General features: G+C 40.6%; 1 protein-coding gene across 13 annotated transcripts in view; it reads right to left on the reverse strand.

The window, feature by feature from the left end:
* The window catches only part of LOC137803610 (pleckstrin homology domain-containing family A member 5-like), a 76207-nt gene that overhangs the window by 21721 nt on the left and 38474 nt on the right, over window positions 1-16012 (reverse strand). For 12 of the 13 annotated variants that reach the window (XM_068602236.1, XM_068602239.1, XM_068602234.1 and 9 more), the window contains exons 4-8: window positions 11081-11164; window positions 4443-4563; window positions 4196-4300; window positions 2128-2200; window positions 16-116 (exon numbers count right to left, since the gene is read on the reverse strand). In XM_068602236.1, the coding sequence (XP_068458337.1) occupies window positions 16-116; window positions 2128-2200; window positions 4196-4300; window positions 4443-4563; window positions 11081-11164 (484 nt within the window). Of the gene's footprint in view, window positions 1-15; window positions 117-2127; window positions 2201-3283; window positions 3381-4195; window positions 4301-4442; window positions 4564-11080; window positions 11165-16012 lie in introns of those variants that run through there. The other variant, XM_068602237.1, reaches the window with a different exon arrangement.

A 16012-nucleotide genomic window follows, 5' to 3' on the forward strand; every position in this document is an offset into this window, starting at 1 on the left:
GAAAGATGCACTGACCTTGAAGGCATATTTCCTGTTAATGTGGTCATCCACAGACAGCATGGACACACGAAAGCTTGGTAGGAGGATGCTGCCAAGTATCCCCTCCTCATTTTCATCTACAGAGAAAAAACAAGCCAATGCAATGCATTAAAGTCTATTTTTGTCAGTCAAGTTAAATTTCTACATGATATTTCACTAAACTCTCTTGTAGAATACTAATTTGTAAAGGTAAAAAGGGCCAGAAGCCAAAAGCAGTGGAAAGCGAGATCAAATCTAAAAGAGGGGTGTGTTGGTCAGATGAACAGTGTCCAATCAGTGGAAAAGATGAACATCGATTCAAAGTCTTATGCAGCTAGGCCACTGTAATCCCCATTAAGTTAGCAGACAGGGCTCCATAGTAACAATGGAGCACTCTCCACAGGGGGGATTGGATTGAGTCCCGAGTTTTAAGCAGAGAATTGCTAAACCTCCTAATTTGTTATAAGCAATCTGCATGCATACCCCAAAACAGTGGAGCAAATCAAAATATATCAGTAAAGTGACAGCTGCAGTCCCAAACGTGTATTTGCTTTGTCTGATTGGTGTGTGTGTTAAAGAGGCTAAAGGTGAGCGGAGAGTAATATTTTTGGGAGACATGTTGTATCTGAACTATGGTCAACCTCTGGTAGTAACAGTACGTTTAAACGCTTGGGCATTGGAGCCCATTACTGAAGTCTGAAGGATCGATCGGTTTGCCAGCATCACCTGCAGCCCACTCACCCCATATATATATATATATATATATATATATATTTTTTTTTCTGTTTCTGTGTTGCTGCACAGTGGAGATCCTAAGCTTCCAATAATAGTCTGATAACTACAACAGATAGCAGTTGTGCTTAGTTGAGGGGCAGCGCAGTTCATGACCCCTCTGCCTACTCACTGCTGATGGGTGGATTTCTCAACATGGCCGTCTGGATAAAGCCATTGGGTTTGCTGCTGTCTGTGGCTTTTATCAGTCAGTGTGCGGAAAGAAGGCGACAGGACTGGCAGACACCAGAAATAACACAGACTATATGTCATCCTGATCAGCAGAAATGATGACTGTATCCGCATTAAGTGAGCAGGGGTCACTGGGATATGTGGACTTGTGCCAGGCAAGACTTATGTTCTCTCAGTAGCAGCCTAACGGTAGACCTTCACTACAATTACTTCACGACCACACAGAGTCACTGTATTAGTTTCTTTTCTTTTCAGTAGGAAAGCGCTCAAGTGTTCACTGGACACAGCTGTGTCAATATTTGATATGAACATTAGTACTGCATGAGTTAAGCCAGGATGCCCAGTCAATAGAAGCTCAGTCAATAGCTTTTATAAAAAAAAGATCACGTCTAAAGCTTGCAAATGTTAAAGAGGGTGGTTTATCAGAACAGACAGATTTTAGTAACAAAATGTAATGTTTTTCAACTGGACTGGGATTCCCACAATAAGACTATCATGAAAAAACATGATTGTAATAGAATAGCAGATGAGATAGAAATGCATTCAGGTTTCTGCTTCACTATGAATATACATTTGTGGTACTTGTTATGAAATAATAGTCTGTCTTCACTCAATAACAGAACAACGTAAAGACCACATATATTCAGAAGGATGATCACAGTAATAATACAACAGCGGCCACTCCAATGTGGAATTAGAAGGGGTTCTTTAAATGTTAGCAAGATAAATGGTGCTTAATGCAACTAAATCCAAGAATTATGTACGTGTGCAACCACTGTATAAAAGCAGCATCATCTCTGGAAACTTTGTTCATGACTTAACATTAGCGCGAGATCCCGTTTCCTGCTATGCTTCTTCCATCTACAGTATGGCTGCATGAAAGCTTTATTTAAAGCCCTGGCTTTGCTTGGAGGTTATAATGATCACTCAAACGGCAAATCAGATGTCAGGAGAGGCATTTCAATTAATATGTTTCCCTGGGTGGTCCTGTCAGGCTGCTTACCACAGGGCCTTGGATCCAGATATATTAACATTTATTATGGCTCTGAAGGTCACAGCAGCCCTTAGAACTACTAATCGACTAGCAGTGTTGTTGTAATCGGTGCAGTACAAATGAAACATGTTCGCTGACAAGACGGGACTCACCTCTGTAGTAGAAGAGGCACAGATCAGCTAGCACAAACCACCTCTTTTTCCACAGCTTCATCCCCGTGCTGTCCTGAAAAGACACCAAAAGGAATCGGGATCATTTACTCCGCAAACCAGTGTGAATGGTTAGACTGTGAAAAAGTCACTTTCTTGGATTTAATTCATTAAATTGTTTTACTTTATTAACTGTCTGCTACTGTTATATAGTACATCCAAAATGACTGAAGCCAATCAATTCCTTTTTTCATTCGTTTGAATTATGCATTATAATCCATTGACAACTTTCCATGCTATGCCAACTCCAAATAGGTCATCTACAAACCAGACATCACTTCCTGTTTGGTCTTTCGGCACATTGCGGTCAAAAACTCCTCCTTGGACTCTTTTTTGTGCTTTGTAAGTACATTCATTATTGGAGACAGTGTGGAACTCATCCGCTTTGTACTGCAACATTTCTGCCACTCAAAAGTTAGATATTGGCTCAAAATGCAGTGAGGGTACCTAATTTGCTTCATGGGACAGATTTGTTTTCTGTCATGAAATAAACATTATATAGAGAGTACTCCACCGTGTATATAAATGCAACCAAATAAACAGCAGGCCTTTTTAAAAAGAAAGTATGTGGTTCAATAGGCAACGGAAATAAATCTCCCCTGCTTAAATTGTCCTTTGGTATCGTAATGCTGTGATCAAAGGGGGTTCCAGGCTGCTGCTTGAAAAGGATGAAGGGTGAGGAAAAGGGTATTAACTCCCCCGTTCGCTTTATTGGAAAACTTGAGCACAGTCCTTAATCGTGGATTCCACCCGGAGACAAAAGTAGGGGTAGGGACCTCAACAACTCTGTCATTATGGTCAAACGGCATGTGGGTTGCAGTTTTCTTGAAATGGAAATCCACTTCCATGGAAATCCACCCCCATGTATGTTTAACACATTAGTATCAAAAAGTCGTATTACCAGATGCTGCTCATGATGGGGACGCATCAGAAATGCAAAGGAGAGATTCAAACTTCTTGCGTCCATTAATTCATCACCTTCCCTTTGTTCAATCAAGGTCTTAACCACTCATTTTACAATGTGTTCATGAATACACTTCATCAGAAGTTCTGGCGGATCTCGCTCGGTTCAGGCGGGAAAAGAAAAGGAGGCTTTTACCATCACATCAATCACTGTGGCATTTTGTTCTCCCAGTGGATCGACTGAAGGGATGCAGCTTTTCCTCCGCCAAGGACTTCAATAGCTTCCAGGTTTCAATGAGGCAGGGAAATAAAAGTGCAAATCCAGCCTTTTATTCAGGGGAGCAGATTTGTGAGTCTTTCGCTTGATCTACGTCACACTGATTGAGGTCCCCAAAGAAATAGCAGCTGGCAGCTGTACCAAAGGAAGCCATCATGTGTTCACAAAACTACGTCGGGAGGCCGCAATCAAAAGTAAATGAGCCTTCCACTTAGGAAGCATGAGAGATTCCTGTCTGGCAAAGAGCTGCCTCAAGCACCCCCTTTTCACCCTCCCGTTAGTAACCAAGGAGCTGTGATGAGGGATTGGTATTTAAACACTCCCGCACTGGAAGAGTGGCTGAGCAGAGACACTGGACAAAGACCTGCTCAGATCCTGTAAGACATCAAACAGCTTCCTTTGTGCTTAAGACTGTTGCAGCAAATCTTACAGGGAGAACTTAACATTGTTCAATGTGTAAAAAGAAGGAAAGTTGAGTAAACATCGAGTTTGCATTGAAAAGATGTTCAAGACTAAATTGATGGATCTTCCCCAAATCTTATATAAAATATATGTCTAAATATCACATTACAAATGAAGCAGTACAAATATGACATACACAACTATTATTGTAACGTTATGTTCTCTTAATATTTAATGCAAATGTGAAAAACACAAACATCAGATTTCAAGACAATCCACCCACAAGCTGTTGAGACGTTTCAGTCTTGACAGACAGACACTGCTGGGCTTGTGCGGCTAAAGATTATGTATGAGGTTACATATTCTGCTTCTCAGCACATTATATGACAAATTGTTGTGATTTAATTGAAGTCCGACAAAATTGCTCACCTGTTTATAAAGCCAGTTTCTCTTGATTACTGGGGCACTGGGATTCCTCCTGATGGAGTTGGATCTCTTTCCAAAGTTGTGGATTTTTTTGGAAGGTCTTGATGACTAGAAACAGAGTATGAATGAGAAAATGTTAAAGTGTGTGCAATCCACAAAAAAAAAATCTTGACTCATAAACTGGTTTTCCATTATTTTCCATAACTTAACACACATGCATGATTACTCTGTTTGCATGTGTGTCACTCACTCTTTCCGTTTGGCTACTGGGGTTTGCGGCGTAGTCCGAGCCGCCTGTGTAGTTGGAGGCCTCGCTCATGGTGCTTATTGGCCGATCCTTCTTCTCATTCGCCGGCACTTTGGAGGCAGATCTGAACAAATTCAAGACACAACGCATGCCAAGACCATATAAGCAAATCAGTCAGAAATATGATGGCTATAGAAGAAAAATAGCCGATTTATGTACTGACCTTGATAATAAAAAAATAAAAACAGAATAGGAAGAAGCAGACTTTATTGTCTGTTCCCCCATCTCTCTGAAGTTCAAACTGTTATAATGAGATCTCAACATGGGCCTATGAATCATGCCAATTACTCCCACCATGTCACTGCAGATACATTCCCAGTTGTCTTACAGCTTTAAATGGACTGCAAAGTCTGCCTGACATACTGAAATGCAGCAGTTGCTGCAGTGAATCAGGTCAGAATGTTTCTGAAAGACTTAACTATTTTAAAGCAAAACTTGAAAGCATACTGAGTTCAATACAATTGCCATAGGATAGAACACCTTGTGAAGCAAGTTGTCTCTGGCCTATGGAGATAGAGTACATTATTGAGGAAGGGAACAGCGTTGTGTCTCAAGGGAACTAGGCAGCAAAACCACAGTTAGGCAGAAATACTGCAACCATGAAAAGAAAAAATCCCTCAGATATATTAGTTTTAGGTCACTGAATGAAGACAAAAAAAGCCAACCATGCACAGCAAACTCCCCCATCTAACCAGCTCATTTGATGAATGACCCAACGTTTGAAAAACATCATCTTATCTGGTACCATTCAACACAAAAGATGCGTCATCTACATGTACTACCATCAGTACCAACTAGATCAATCTTTCACTCTACCCATCCGTTAAAAACAGATCAAAAAAAGGAAACTCAGAGTCAATTTAGAAACGGTTTAACAATTCAGACTCCATGCTGCTCTACAAACATGAAAAGGGATCACAAAGGATAACGTCAGCTCGGCTCACAACAGCAGGCAACACACCAGGATGCTCATTCCCGTGCAGCACAATGACAGGTGTGAAATTATCAAATACAACAAAATGATGATCACAGACTAACTTTATCTTACCTGAATGTAGAAGAAAAGTGAAAATGTAAGGCCTATAGCTGCCAGAAGCAACCCGATCTATTCATTATGTTCATAAGAGCTTATGATTGAATTTCAGACACAAAAGATATTTTTTCTTATTTTTAGAGTTGACAGGCTGTCTTAAGTTACGAAATACATAAGGGGGTACAGTATAGGTGTGTGACTCATGATGGAAGTCGTTACATGAAGTGGGTGACTAAAGCACTCTCAAGTTGAAGTGCACACAATGTTCAACTCTCTACTCTGAAATGGCCGATTGTGCAGAGTGATGAGCTGCCTCTGAGATGTGCCGTCTTCTCCAACTAATGACCTCGCACAAGAAAATGAGCTTGGAGGGTTTTCAGCACTTCCAGTGACCGACGAAATCCGAAGTTAACTATAAGCAACGGTGTGTGTCGACCAGCCATCAAAAACACATTGGGGTGGAGAAACCGGACTGAATCTGTTGTAAGAGCGGTGTCGCACTGTGATTCTCCATTAGGCCCGCAGACAGTTTACAGTCTCTGAGCGGCAGGGTGTTTGTGTGCATTGGGGTTTTGTTGATAATTAGTTTGGGCCTGATAACCAATCTGTATGCAGACGAGTCAACTAGTAGTGTGTGTACATCAAATTGCTTCAGTGCAAGATCTGGCATGGGTCCACAAGCAGATGGTGAATAATAGAAGAAATGATGCTGCATCACAGTCCTTATGCACAGCGTACAAATATCAAACAGCACAACAGTAGATATTGGATATGGGGATTTAAATGTAAACTCAAGCAAAGGTTCATTATCAGTTTTTTTGTATGTGTTAGAAAAGTGTTAAGATGAAAAGCAAGAATCCCTAAAAAGAACATGTCTAGGATTTAACACAAAATTACAATAGTGAAGAAAAACAAATTTGTCTGATCAAAACCCAAGTAAGTTGAGTTTACTATCACACACAACACAACTAAAAAAAGCAAAATCATAACAACTGAGCTGCAGCAGTTCAGACATTTCTGGCAATTGGCAATATAGTTGCTGATTAATTGACTGATCACTAGCACTAGTGTACATTTGTACAGTATAGGCTTGATCAATCCCAATCACAAAGTTAAATGCTGTGCCAACAGAACATAGTTCTAAACACTATGAATAAAGCCTAGACAAAGTGATATCAACTTGTTAGCTCCTAACTCTTTACGGCCTCTGTAGCATTAATTTCACATGCAGGGAAAACAATGCACACCCGCAAACAGAGACCACCAAATACTTCACATCTATATGACCAACTGTTCTGTTGCTCTGCTAACATGTTGTCATGAACCTCCACAACATGCTGTTTGAGTGTCTGTCTGCTTTAATTGACTATTGTCTTGTTTAGGTTGGTGCTTGTCTCCAGACAGCAGGAGCCCACAGTGGACACGGCTGTGCTGTACGAACACAGTTACAGCTGTAGCAAAACACCAGAGCTAAAAGACAAAGATCTTTGGGTTTACCACAGCTCCATGACAAAAGCAAAGTCAACTAATCCCATATCGAAGCCTGAAAAACATTTCTACTGGATCAGCAAAAAGGGACATGGGAGTTTAGATTGCTAAAGGTTTTGCTTAGTTTACGTGCAAATAAATACAGCGTAGGTTTACCGAGCCTCTATCTGCAAAGAAACACTATTAAGACTAACCCGTGTGTATTAGTGTGTCCCATCACTAACTGGTCCAGCATGGATTTTGTGTGCCTGTGTGTGCAAAAAGAGTGAGGAGGGATTACACTGCTACTGAAGCCTGGCGTGCTAAGCAGACTGGGAGGGGTAACGGGGGTGGGGCGGGGGACGGGGGGGATGGGGTGAACTGAGCGGCTGAGGGTGCATTTTAAAATGACCACACAGCATTTCTAAAGAAATAAGGGTGCTTTCAAACACTTTTGTTTGGCGGTAAACCTGACCTCTATCTTTTTAACGAACAAAAGAGTAAAAGACAAGGCAAGCCCTCAAAACAAAAGCACTTTGGCTCAGAGTTGTGTTTCGATAGAAGGCAGCGTGGTACAGACAAGTTCAAGTTTAGCATGGTTAAGTTTAGTGTAGTTACGTGTTGGCCTAATGGGAGGGGGTAAAAAAACATTTCAAATGTTAATCATCTCACCCAGCTCTTGCTTAACAAAGGAACAGAGCCATGACTCTGACCTGCATACTTGTAGCCTGCACATCCATAGGGGACAGAGCATAAAAGGCATGGTCACAAAGTCAAAGAGTTTGACAGTCTGACAAAACTAAATGAACGCCTCACTCTGCGGTATCACAAAGTGCACAATGACCAATCGGTCTGACGCCTTTGGGCCTATTATAAGGAAACCAGTTGTTGGGATCGGACAACCAAATAGGAGAGCAGAAGTAATGCTTCCTGAGAAATCAGTAAACTGACAAAGAAGAAGTAGCAGGGATTTTAGAGATGTGTCCAAAAGCTCACCTTACGTCAAAATGGAGTAATGATCGATCTGCGGTTAGTGGTTCATTACGGGAAAGAGGAACACAACACGTCTTTGGAATGCAAATGCATCACAGGTCATCAGGCAAAACACCAGTCAAAACACCCACAGTCTGTTGTTAATGGACAACGACAAGGAGTATTAACAGACAGACATGTTCCAAGTGTTTTACATGAAAAACAAATGTGGGGAACACACATCTTCATCTGCACCTAAGAGAGGATTACCTGCTAAATGCTGGGTGACACAAATTTCCACAATTCACGCTACAAAACAGAGGAAAGAAACATTTGAGAAATAAAGCTTGAATGTTTTGATCAATGAGGGGTTTGAAGATCTGCTGCACATAAAGCATATGTGTTATTTACTGGATCTATATCCAAGACTGAAGAGCTTACTCATCGTGTATTTTCTCTGGACTGACTGCACATTTATACATATCCTAATAATGGTACATTTTCACGGACACTTATTAATTAATTAAACACAGGATAGTGTTAGATACTTCATATACATTTTTTTTAAGCTAACACCGTCATAATGCCGTCTTGCTCTCTGATTTTCATCATCCGCTTTAATGGTCCATGCAGAGATATTAAAAACGAAAAGCTGCATCAGTATAAACTGCACAGTAATATCTGTACGGCTAGACCTTTGACACATTTTGCAGCATTTCATATTGTCATGTCATCTAGCCTTAATTGCAATGAGCACCACGCTCTTGAAATACGTTATTACTGCAGACGTGGTCAGATCATGTTTTGGTAAACATGTGTTACATGTGAGTGATGCAAATATTTCCCGTCAGCCCGCACATGGGCCTGTGGGCCGCTAAGAATAGACCCAGACATGGACCGTAATGACAGCAGAAAGCTGAGACATTCACTGAGGAGGGAGACGCCACTTTTACACAAACAGGGCTTCTTGCTCAAGACCACGACACACACCTGAAAGCTTAAGTGTGATAAAACAACACTTGAGTGACAGATACATATAATATAGCCTTTTCATAACCCATAAGGAATGTTGAAGCAGATTATGAGAGGCTAATGTACAGGTAATAGCTTAAATATAGCATCAAAAGATTTCCAGGATGTAATTGAGTAATTTTTACTGAGCCGACGATTGAGTGCGATCAACGAAACTACCCTGAACTCCGCGTGGTACAGCTAATCTCTTTAGCTGTGTGGGCTTCCACACACACTCACAATCACACACTTCATCACGGATGCACAAATGAGTTTTCAACCATCGTGGCAGAGACCCTTTTCTGAGTAGTTTGAGTTTCGGTGCTTTTTATGTTATACTTGTACATTTAAACCAAATTTCGTGTTTTGGATTTACTTAAAGCACAGGGCAGATTAGACAGTGATTTCCTGCCTCTTTATCCCTGTGGCAGCTTAAATCCGTCTTTGCCTTTTATTGCTCGTCTAGGGTGAAGATTTCCCTCGTAGTACTTTTTCTAAAAAAAAAAAAAAACATGGCCAACTGCTGGATGAAATGTGCTGTAATAAACATTAATATAAAAGTGAGTCAAGTAGTGGATTTATCCTCTTGTTGCTGCCTTCCCAAAGTTGACCTCTACAACATCCGAGATGCATTTTGCTGATTATTTTACAACGACAAAACACTAATTGCTAAATAAGATATCATCTTGCATCAGCATGGTGTGCTCCTCAGCGTGAAAAACAGCAGAGATGTGAGAGTAACACAGTGAGGGAAGGAATGTGTTAAGAGAGTGCAGTATGACAGTTCTGGCACAACACGTGTCTTCACAACCATTTTACAAATAGCCCATCCTTGCTCAGAAGAATTTGGCGAGACAAGAAAACTCAATATATCATAATATAAAATATATCAATTACAAAGCCAAACATTGAACAGGTTGAAACTGGTGCCCTTAATGGGACATCAGTGGTTTCTTACTCCACTAGTTATTGGACTTTTGCCATAATTTCACACGTGGGAGTAAAATTTCATGCTTTGATGCAAAAAAATATTTCAATCAGCATTCGTTGCTCAATAAGATAAGTGACACCAGTTGAGATGACATCACTTCAGGGAAACAATATAGCATTGTGGAGGATCTGGTATGACAGGGGGTTTTATGGGGGAAGTGAGATACTGAGTGGAGCTGATTCATGTCGCGCAATGTTAAGCAAAGATGGCGAGGGTGGTAGATGAAAGTTGAGGCTTGTGTCATGGTGTGTGGACTGTGACGCAAGCAGTCCAGAAAATGTATATTTAGTACACTGATGGATTGGGACACGTATGTACATTTGAATGATTCTGTAAAGGAGGTCAAAGTTATAGATCGGTATCTGCCCTCTTTTTTTCTGTAGTGAACACCCTGCAAACCTCTGGAAGGAGTACACGTCACTATAAGTGACCCATGGGTGGGGTTAAAGGTAAGTGAAACTGGAAATGGAAGTACAGATACTTCCTGAAATGGAAAGACATTGTTGTGTGAAATATTCATAGAGTAATTGTCCTTGAATTGAAAGTTCAAGATGACTGGCCTCTGACCCACTCATGTGGACAGCCTTGTGATGGTTGTTGTGCTAAAAACAGTGTAGATGATCACATGGCTGTAACATTGTCAGGTGACGTATATTTTTGTTACTTATGAAAACTAAAATGTCCGTGAACTCTGCAAAATGGGGGCCCAGCCGTGAATCATTTCATTCCAACTACCTGATGTACACACGATACAAAGGCTTTGTCGTTGTCAGCCCTGAGCATCTATGGCACTTGCAAAAAACAGCAGCTCAACTATGCAATAAATAAAACTTATTTGCAAGTACACGCATAAGAAGTCTTTAAAGTGGCATTTGCATTCCGGTTCAAGGTTAGGTCTTAATTCTAAGGAATGTGTTTATGAACATAAATAAATGAAGGAGCACAGGATAGAAGAGCCTTTGAACGGAAAGAGCAGAACTGCAAGTAGAGGCTGGCAAAGCACAGACTTGTGCAATGTCGCCTCCACATTATGCGTTGCAACAGCATACTGTAGTGCTCAAACATGCTACCCAGTGGCATTCTTAAAGCAAAAAACAAGAGACTTACTGTTCGTTGATGACAAAGATGCAATTGTCTTGGGATGGTAAGCTTGAGACAGGATGCTTGCAGGTCACCTTCCGTTCATTATGACTATTGAGAGTAGAGAAAAAAAAAAAGAGTCATCAATAATAATGAAAATACCATATACATGACCAATTGATTAGCCCATAAATAAGATTTGATCCATCTTTAAAAATCCTGAATTTATATGCCGCTAATTGCCCTGACAGCCCAAACATGTTTTCACAGAGCTCCAGCTGTAAAGGCTTGAGAGAATTCTTGACTTCCAAGACATGAGAGTTTGTATTGGCTGGGTAGAAATAGGAATATTGAGTGGAGACAGAACTGATACACAATGTGGGATAAATTAGCGTGCTGTGCTATGAACTGGTCCGATCTGACATATACTGTGAAAATAGGACAAGCACTCAGGGCACACCAAACAACAGCTTAAATGCCCCATGACAAGACGAACGTTTACATTCGAGTCCAAACAAAAGCAGAAAGATGAGGTCCACGGTAAAAAAGAAGAAAGGAGCAATTTAGTAGTGTGCACCGAACATAAAAAAACATAAAAATGATGAAAACCACAGGCTCCAGCAGGCTGTTGTGTCATCCTACACGGAACATTTAATGACAGAGGGACAGAAGATGCTACTCAACCATCCTGTGGGCCAATTACATCTGACATGATTAAAGCACCAGGACAGACCACACCGTCTTGTACCGGGGGCCTTCACAACAACAGCAGCTTTCCAGTCAAGTCGAGCCTGGTTAGTGTTGTGTGGGATCTAGATGGTCTGAGGCCGACAGCGGAAAAAAAAACTTTCCAGTCAGGATAACAAGCTTCACTGTTCGGTGAATCCTGAAGATTTTGTATCAACAGCGTCATCGGAATATTCAAGATCCGGATCCAGTTTATCAGCTTCCCATCGAAAATCAATGGTTATTTCATTACACTGCCAGTGAGTTACAACAATGGCAACTTTAGTCGTTGTAGAGAGTATCAATACATCAACCAAATAGACGACAGCAGTAATTATTAAACAAGACATCAGATAATATGGGCTGCATGAGCTGCAGTGTCAACAAGTCTTCGAAGCTACTATGGCCTTCACTGCTCAGTAAATGTAAAATGCAACTCAAGTCAGGCTGAACTATAAACAGAGAGTCAAGCTACAGCCCAAAAATAACAGTTTTTAAACACGGGGTACTCATGTACTGAAAAGAGCAAATACCAAGCATGAAATAGGGGGTTTAGTTTCAGTTGAGCCTGCAGAGCAACGGTCTCCACAGCTCTGGTCTATAATTACTGGAGACACTGTTGGCAGCAGAGTCCTCTGTGCGGTCTCGGGGCCCAACCAACGGCACCATTTTTCTTTGGTATCCCTTCACACGTGCCTATACTGTTCTGCACGTAGGTTGGCGAAAGATTCGAAAGAAGAAAAAAAAGTCTGGTTTGAGGATTTCAGCAGTGGCGTAGAAGGATTGATGTTAGGTGGAACCGTGGATGGAATGTAATAATCAATCACTATCCCACACGTAAGAATATTCTAGCTTTGATACTCTTAATGCACGTTTGCCTTCATGTGGTACATTAATTGTGGCTAAAAGGAAAAGAGGTTTGCGTTTGGCCAACCTATCAATTGACAATGCATGCCGTTTTATTACAGGAGAGCTAAATGTTTGATACCGCCAAGGATATAAAAAGAAAATGATGATCTAATTAAAGGAAATCGCTCCACTGTATCCATTTTGGTAGATATATCGTCTCTTATCGAGTGACTGCAAAGTATCAAGTAACCCGATATGCTGACATTGCCTCTATTCAATAACGTGGAGTGACGTATTCCAATGTTCCCCGACGAGGAATGGCATGCAACCTAATTATTAGCAACATCACGAGGATCAACACATACCTTAAATGTTTCTAGAACATCTACAATCCTAATTAAGTAATATTTATGTTCTTTAAACAATCAGATAACTTTGAGCAATATTTAAGGATTGTTAAGTTTTGCCATTTCTACCAGGAATCAACACGCAGTGTGCTGTTCTAAGCAGATTTCAGCTGCCTTCAGCTCATTGTTTTGGTTTGGCAGTCCATGTGGCAAAGTACCAATGGATATAAATGATGGTACAGTGGGTATGTGCTCTCAGCATACAACATGAGATCAGACCAGCAAATTGTACACTACTTGCATGAAAACCAATGAAAAAACAGCCATAAAAAATAAAAGTAAAACATCGACTGTAGCTAGCCAAAAGAGACCAAGACAGCTTCTCAGAAGTAGGAAGACAAAACAACGGCTACAGTAGAAGTCGACTAAATACTTGACACTTGACACATACCCTTAGTCTATACTTAAAGAGGGCTCCGATAGGATGTCCATGTTTCTCTGTTTCTTTTTCTGACAGGGGTTTGCTGAAATAATAGCCATAGGAATTTGATACTGGAACTTGGTATTGGCCCAAAAGAAAAATGAACAACACCTGTTCATCAATACTTAGAAGATTAAATGTCAAATTAATTAGAAATTAAAGTCAATGATTGACTCAACAGTTTTATCTGTTTTGAGCTGAAAGCTGAGGACAAAAGCTCATCCTTGAGATGAAGACCCTAAAGGGAAAAGGGTGTAAATCATGTTCAAAGCTCCAGCCTTAGTTAAACTATCACCTTCAAAAAGAAGTTGACCAAAGGTCTTTGGGTAACGGCTATAAAATCATAAGGCCCTCCTGCTGTTAAGATCATTTTTGCAGATGTGCAGTTTGACACGTGTGCAAGTTCAGTGTTTTTAAGAGAGGGCGGTGTGACATCAAAGAGTCCACATACGATACGGACGGAAGCCATTTGAGAAGGTCCTAAACAGTCCCAACATGATCCATGTGGTATAGGAGGACAGTAAATTCTTCAATCTCAGTGGGAAACATGGGGGAAGCAACACGATTATGTGTAGGCCCAAATAGGCAGGATGAGTAACGGCAACAAACATTTTCCTATTTATCAGAGAAATGTCATTTTTAGCCCATGACGATCAGTGGCTGTCTCTATTTGAACTTCTTCTGAAGCCATTTAGATTTCCTATTCACATTATGCTGTAGTGACATTTATATTATCACTGGGGTGATGCTGAGGAAAAGCATGACTGCAACCCACATTGCAAATACGAGTCAGATTTATTGCCACCACATGGCATCAATAGCTGATTGCAAATATGACAGGCTTATGTTGCAAAACAATTATTGACAGAATAAGTGGGTGGGTTGCCTCGTCTCAGACAACATAAGCACCCTCAGAAAACATCACTGGATGATAATGTAAGTCGATGACAGCAATCATTGCTGCATCAAAATCAACAGATGCTGCTCAACTAACGGCTCAAAATCTCTTTTTGAGTAAATATGTTTTCCAAAATACCTCCGCCAGCTAATCTTAGTTTAAAACAGTGTTTCCAACAGTCACACATGCCCTGGAGGATGTGGTCTGTGGTCACTACATTCAAGAGTAAGTCCGCATAAAGTCACGGGGCTGCACGGTAAGGGGAGCAGATGGTAACATTTCTGCTTCAACAGCGGACCAAAAACACTGTATTCGCTTCAGTTAGGTTTCAGATTTCTCCTTGTTTTCCAGAGGGATATGTTGCTTTATTGGGTGGATAGGGGTGAAGGGCACAGGGAGGCTCCTTGCCTCTTCACCTCAGATGTATGGAAGTGAGGAATTAGGAGTGGCAGTAAGAAATGGTCACCCTGTTGTGAGGAGGGTTGGGCAATTCAGGACTGTCCTGTCCAGAATAATTAGCAGTGAGCTGCAGTAATGAAGAGCTTAAGGTCTGGGGGTCAACACTCCATGGGCTTAGCTTTTATTGTTCTGGGTGGTTCTTTGATCCGGCACTCCCCTTCTACTGCAGTTTAACCACAAACAACTGAGAGGCTTCAAAAAGGATCTTTACATTAGCGAGAAAGGGTTTAAGACCAAAGTTTGGGGTCCCCACTCGAAGCTCTCTTGTGTAATTATTTTAGTTGAAACCCAAACCAAACTTGGAACCTTTGCTTCATACATTGTTGAAAACATTTGCTTTAGCATTCCACCTATTCATATCATGTGCTAAGCCAAAAACAGCCACGCAAATTTTTGGCCATTTTCACTGAGAAATGATGTAGAATGTCATGACATTCCTTAAAAAACTAAAATTAAGTCAGTCAGAAAATCTGAACTCAAATCCAACTCTTCCTCAACCTTTGTATTTCTTTGAAAGAGCAGTGATTGTAAGACAAAAGTAGAGAAATAATGATGGTGGTCACTACAGCCTTACTGTGTAGAGGCCAAATAGAAAAGAATACTTTTGGTTTTCGTTTGTCTTTTCTTTTTTAGTGTGGAGGAACTGTAAACACTGGAGGGGATTTCCTTATTCTGTGTTTAAAAAAATAAAAAAATAAAAAAGTCATCGGAAAGAGTCTGAAATGCTGCTAATTTGGATAGGGGGGATTTTTTTAAACAAGCTTTTAAAACCAGTACTGCTACTTTGGCCCTCTGATACTAAAAATGCCAATGAGACACTAAAGCACATCCATTTATAACTATTTGACCATTGTGTATATTGGGGCATGAAAGGTGTGCTCTAAAAATGGGCCAGCGATCAGTTTATATCAAAATAAATGGTGTGCAACGAAAAGGAATCGGACCGGTTGTCCTCATTTAGTTGGGGGTGATTTTATATAAACATTTTTACTCCAACACCTGATTTGTTTCAACATTTTCTCTGCTTTTAAAAAAATGTTGGCTTTTCCACTAACTAAATAATTGAATCTGATAAATCACAAATGGAGGATTTTGTCTGTTCTTTTTTTTGTTTGTCATAAAATATGACGGCAAACATTTGTAAGTTAATTCAAAAAACCTCAATAAAAGCTTTGATTACATAAGACATTCGGTTACAG

This window comes from Clinocottus analis, unplaced genomic scaffold (assembly GCF_023055335.1).
Source record: "Clinocottus analis isolate CAN_PGR_092001 unplaced genomic scaffold, fCliAna1.0.p SCAF_6, whole genome shotgun sequence".
In the NCBI taxonomy this organism is placed as follows: Eukaryota; Metazoa; Chordata; class Actinopteri; order Perciformes; family Cottidae; genus Clinocottus; species Clinocottus analis.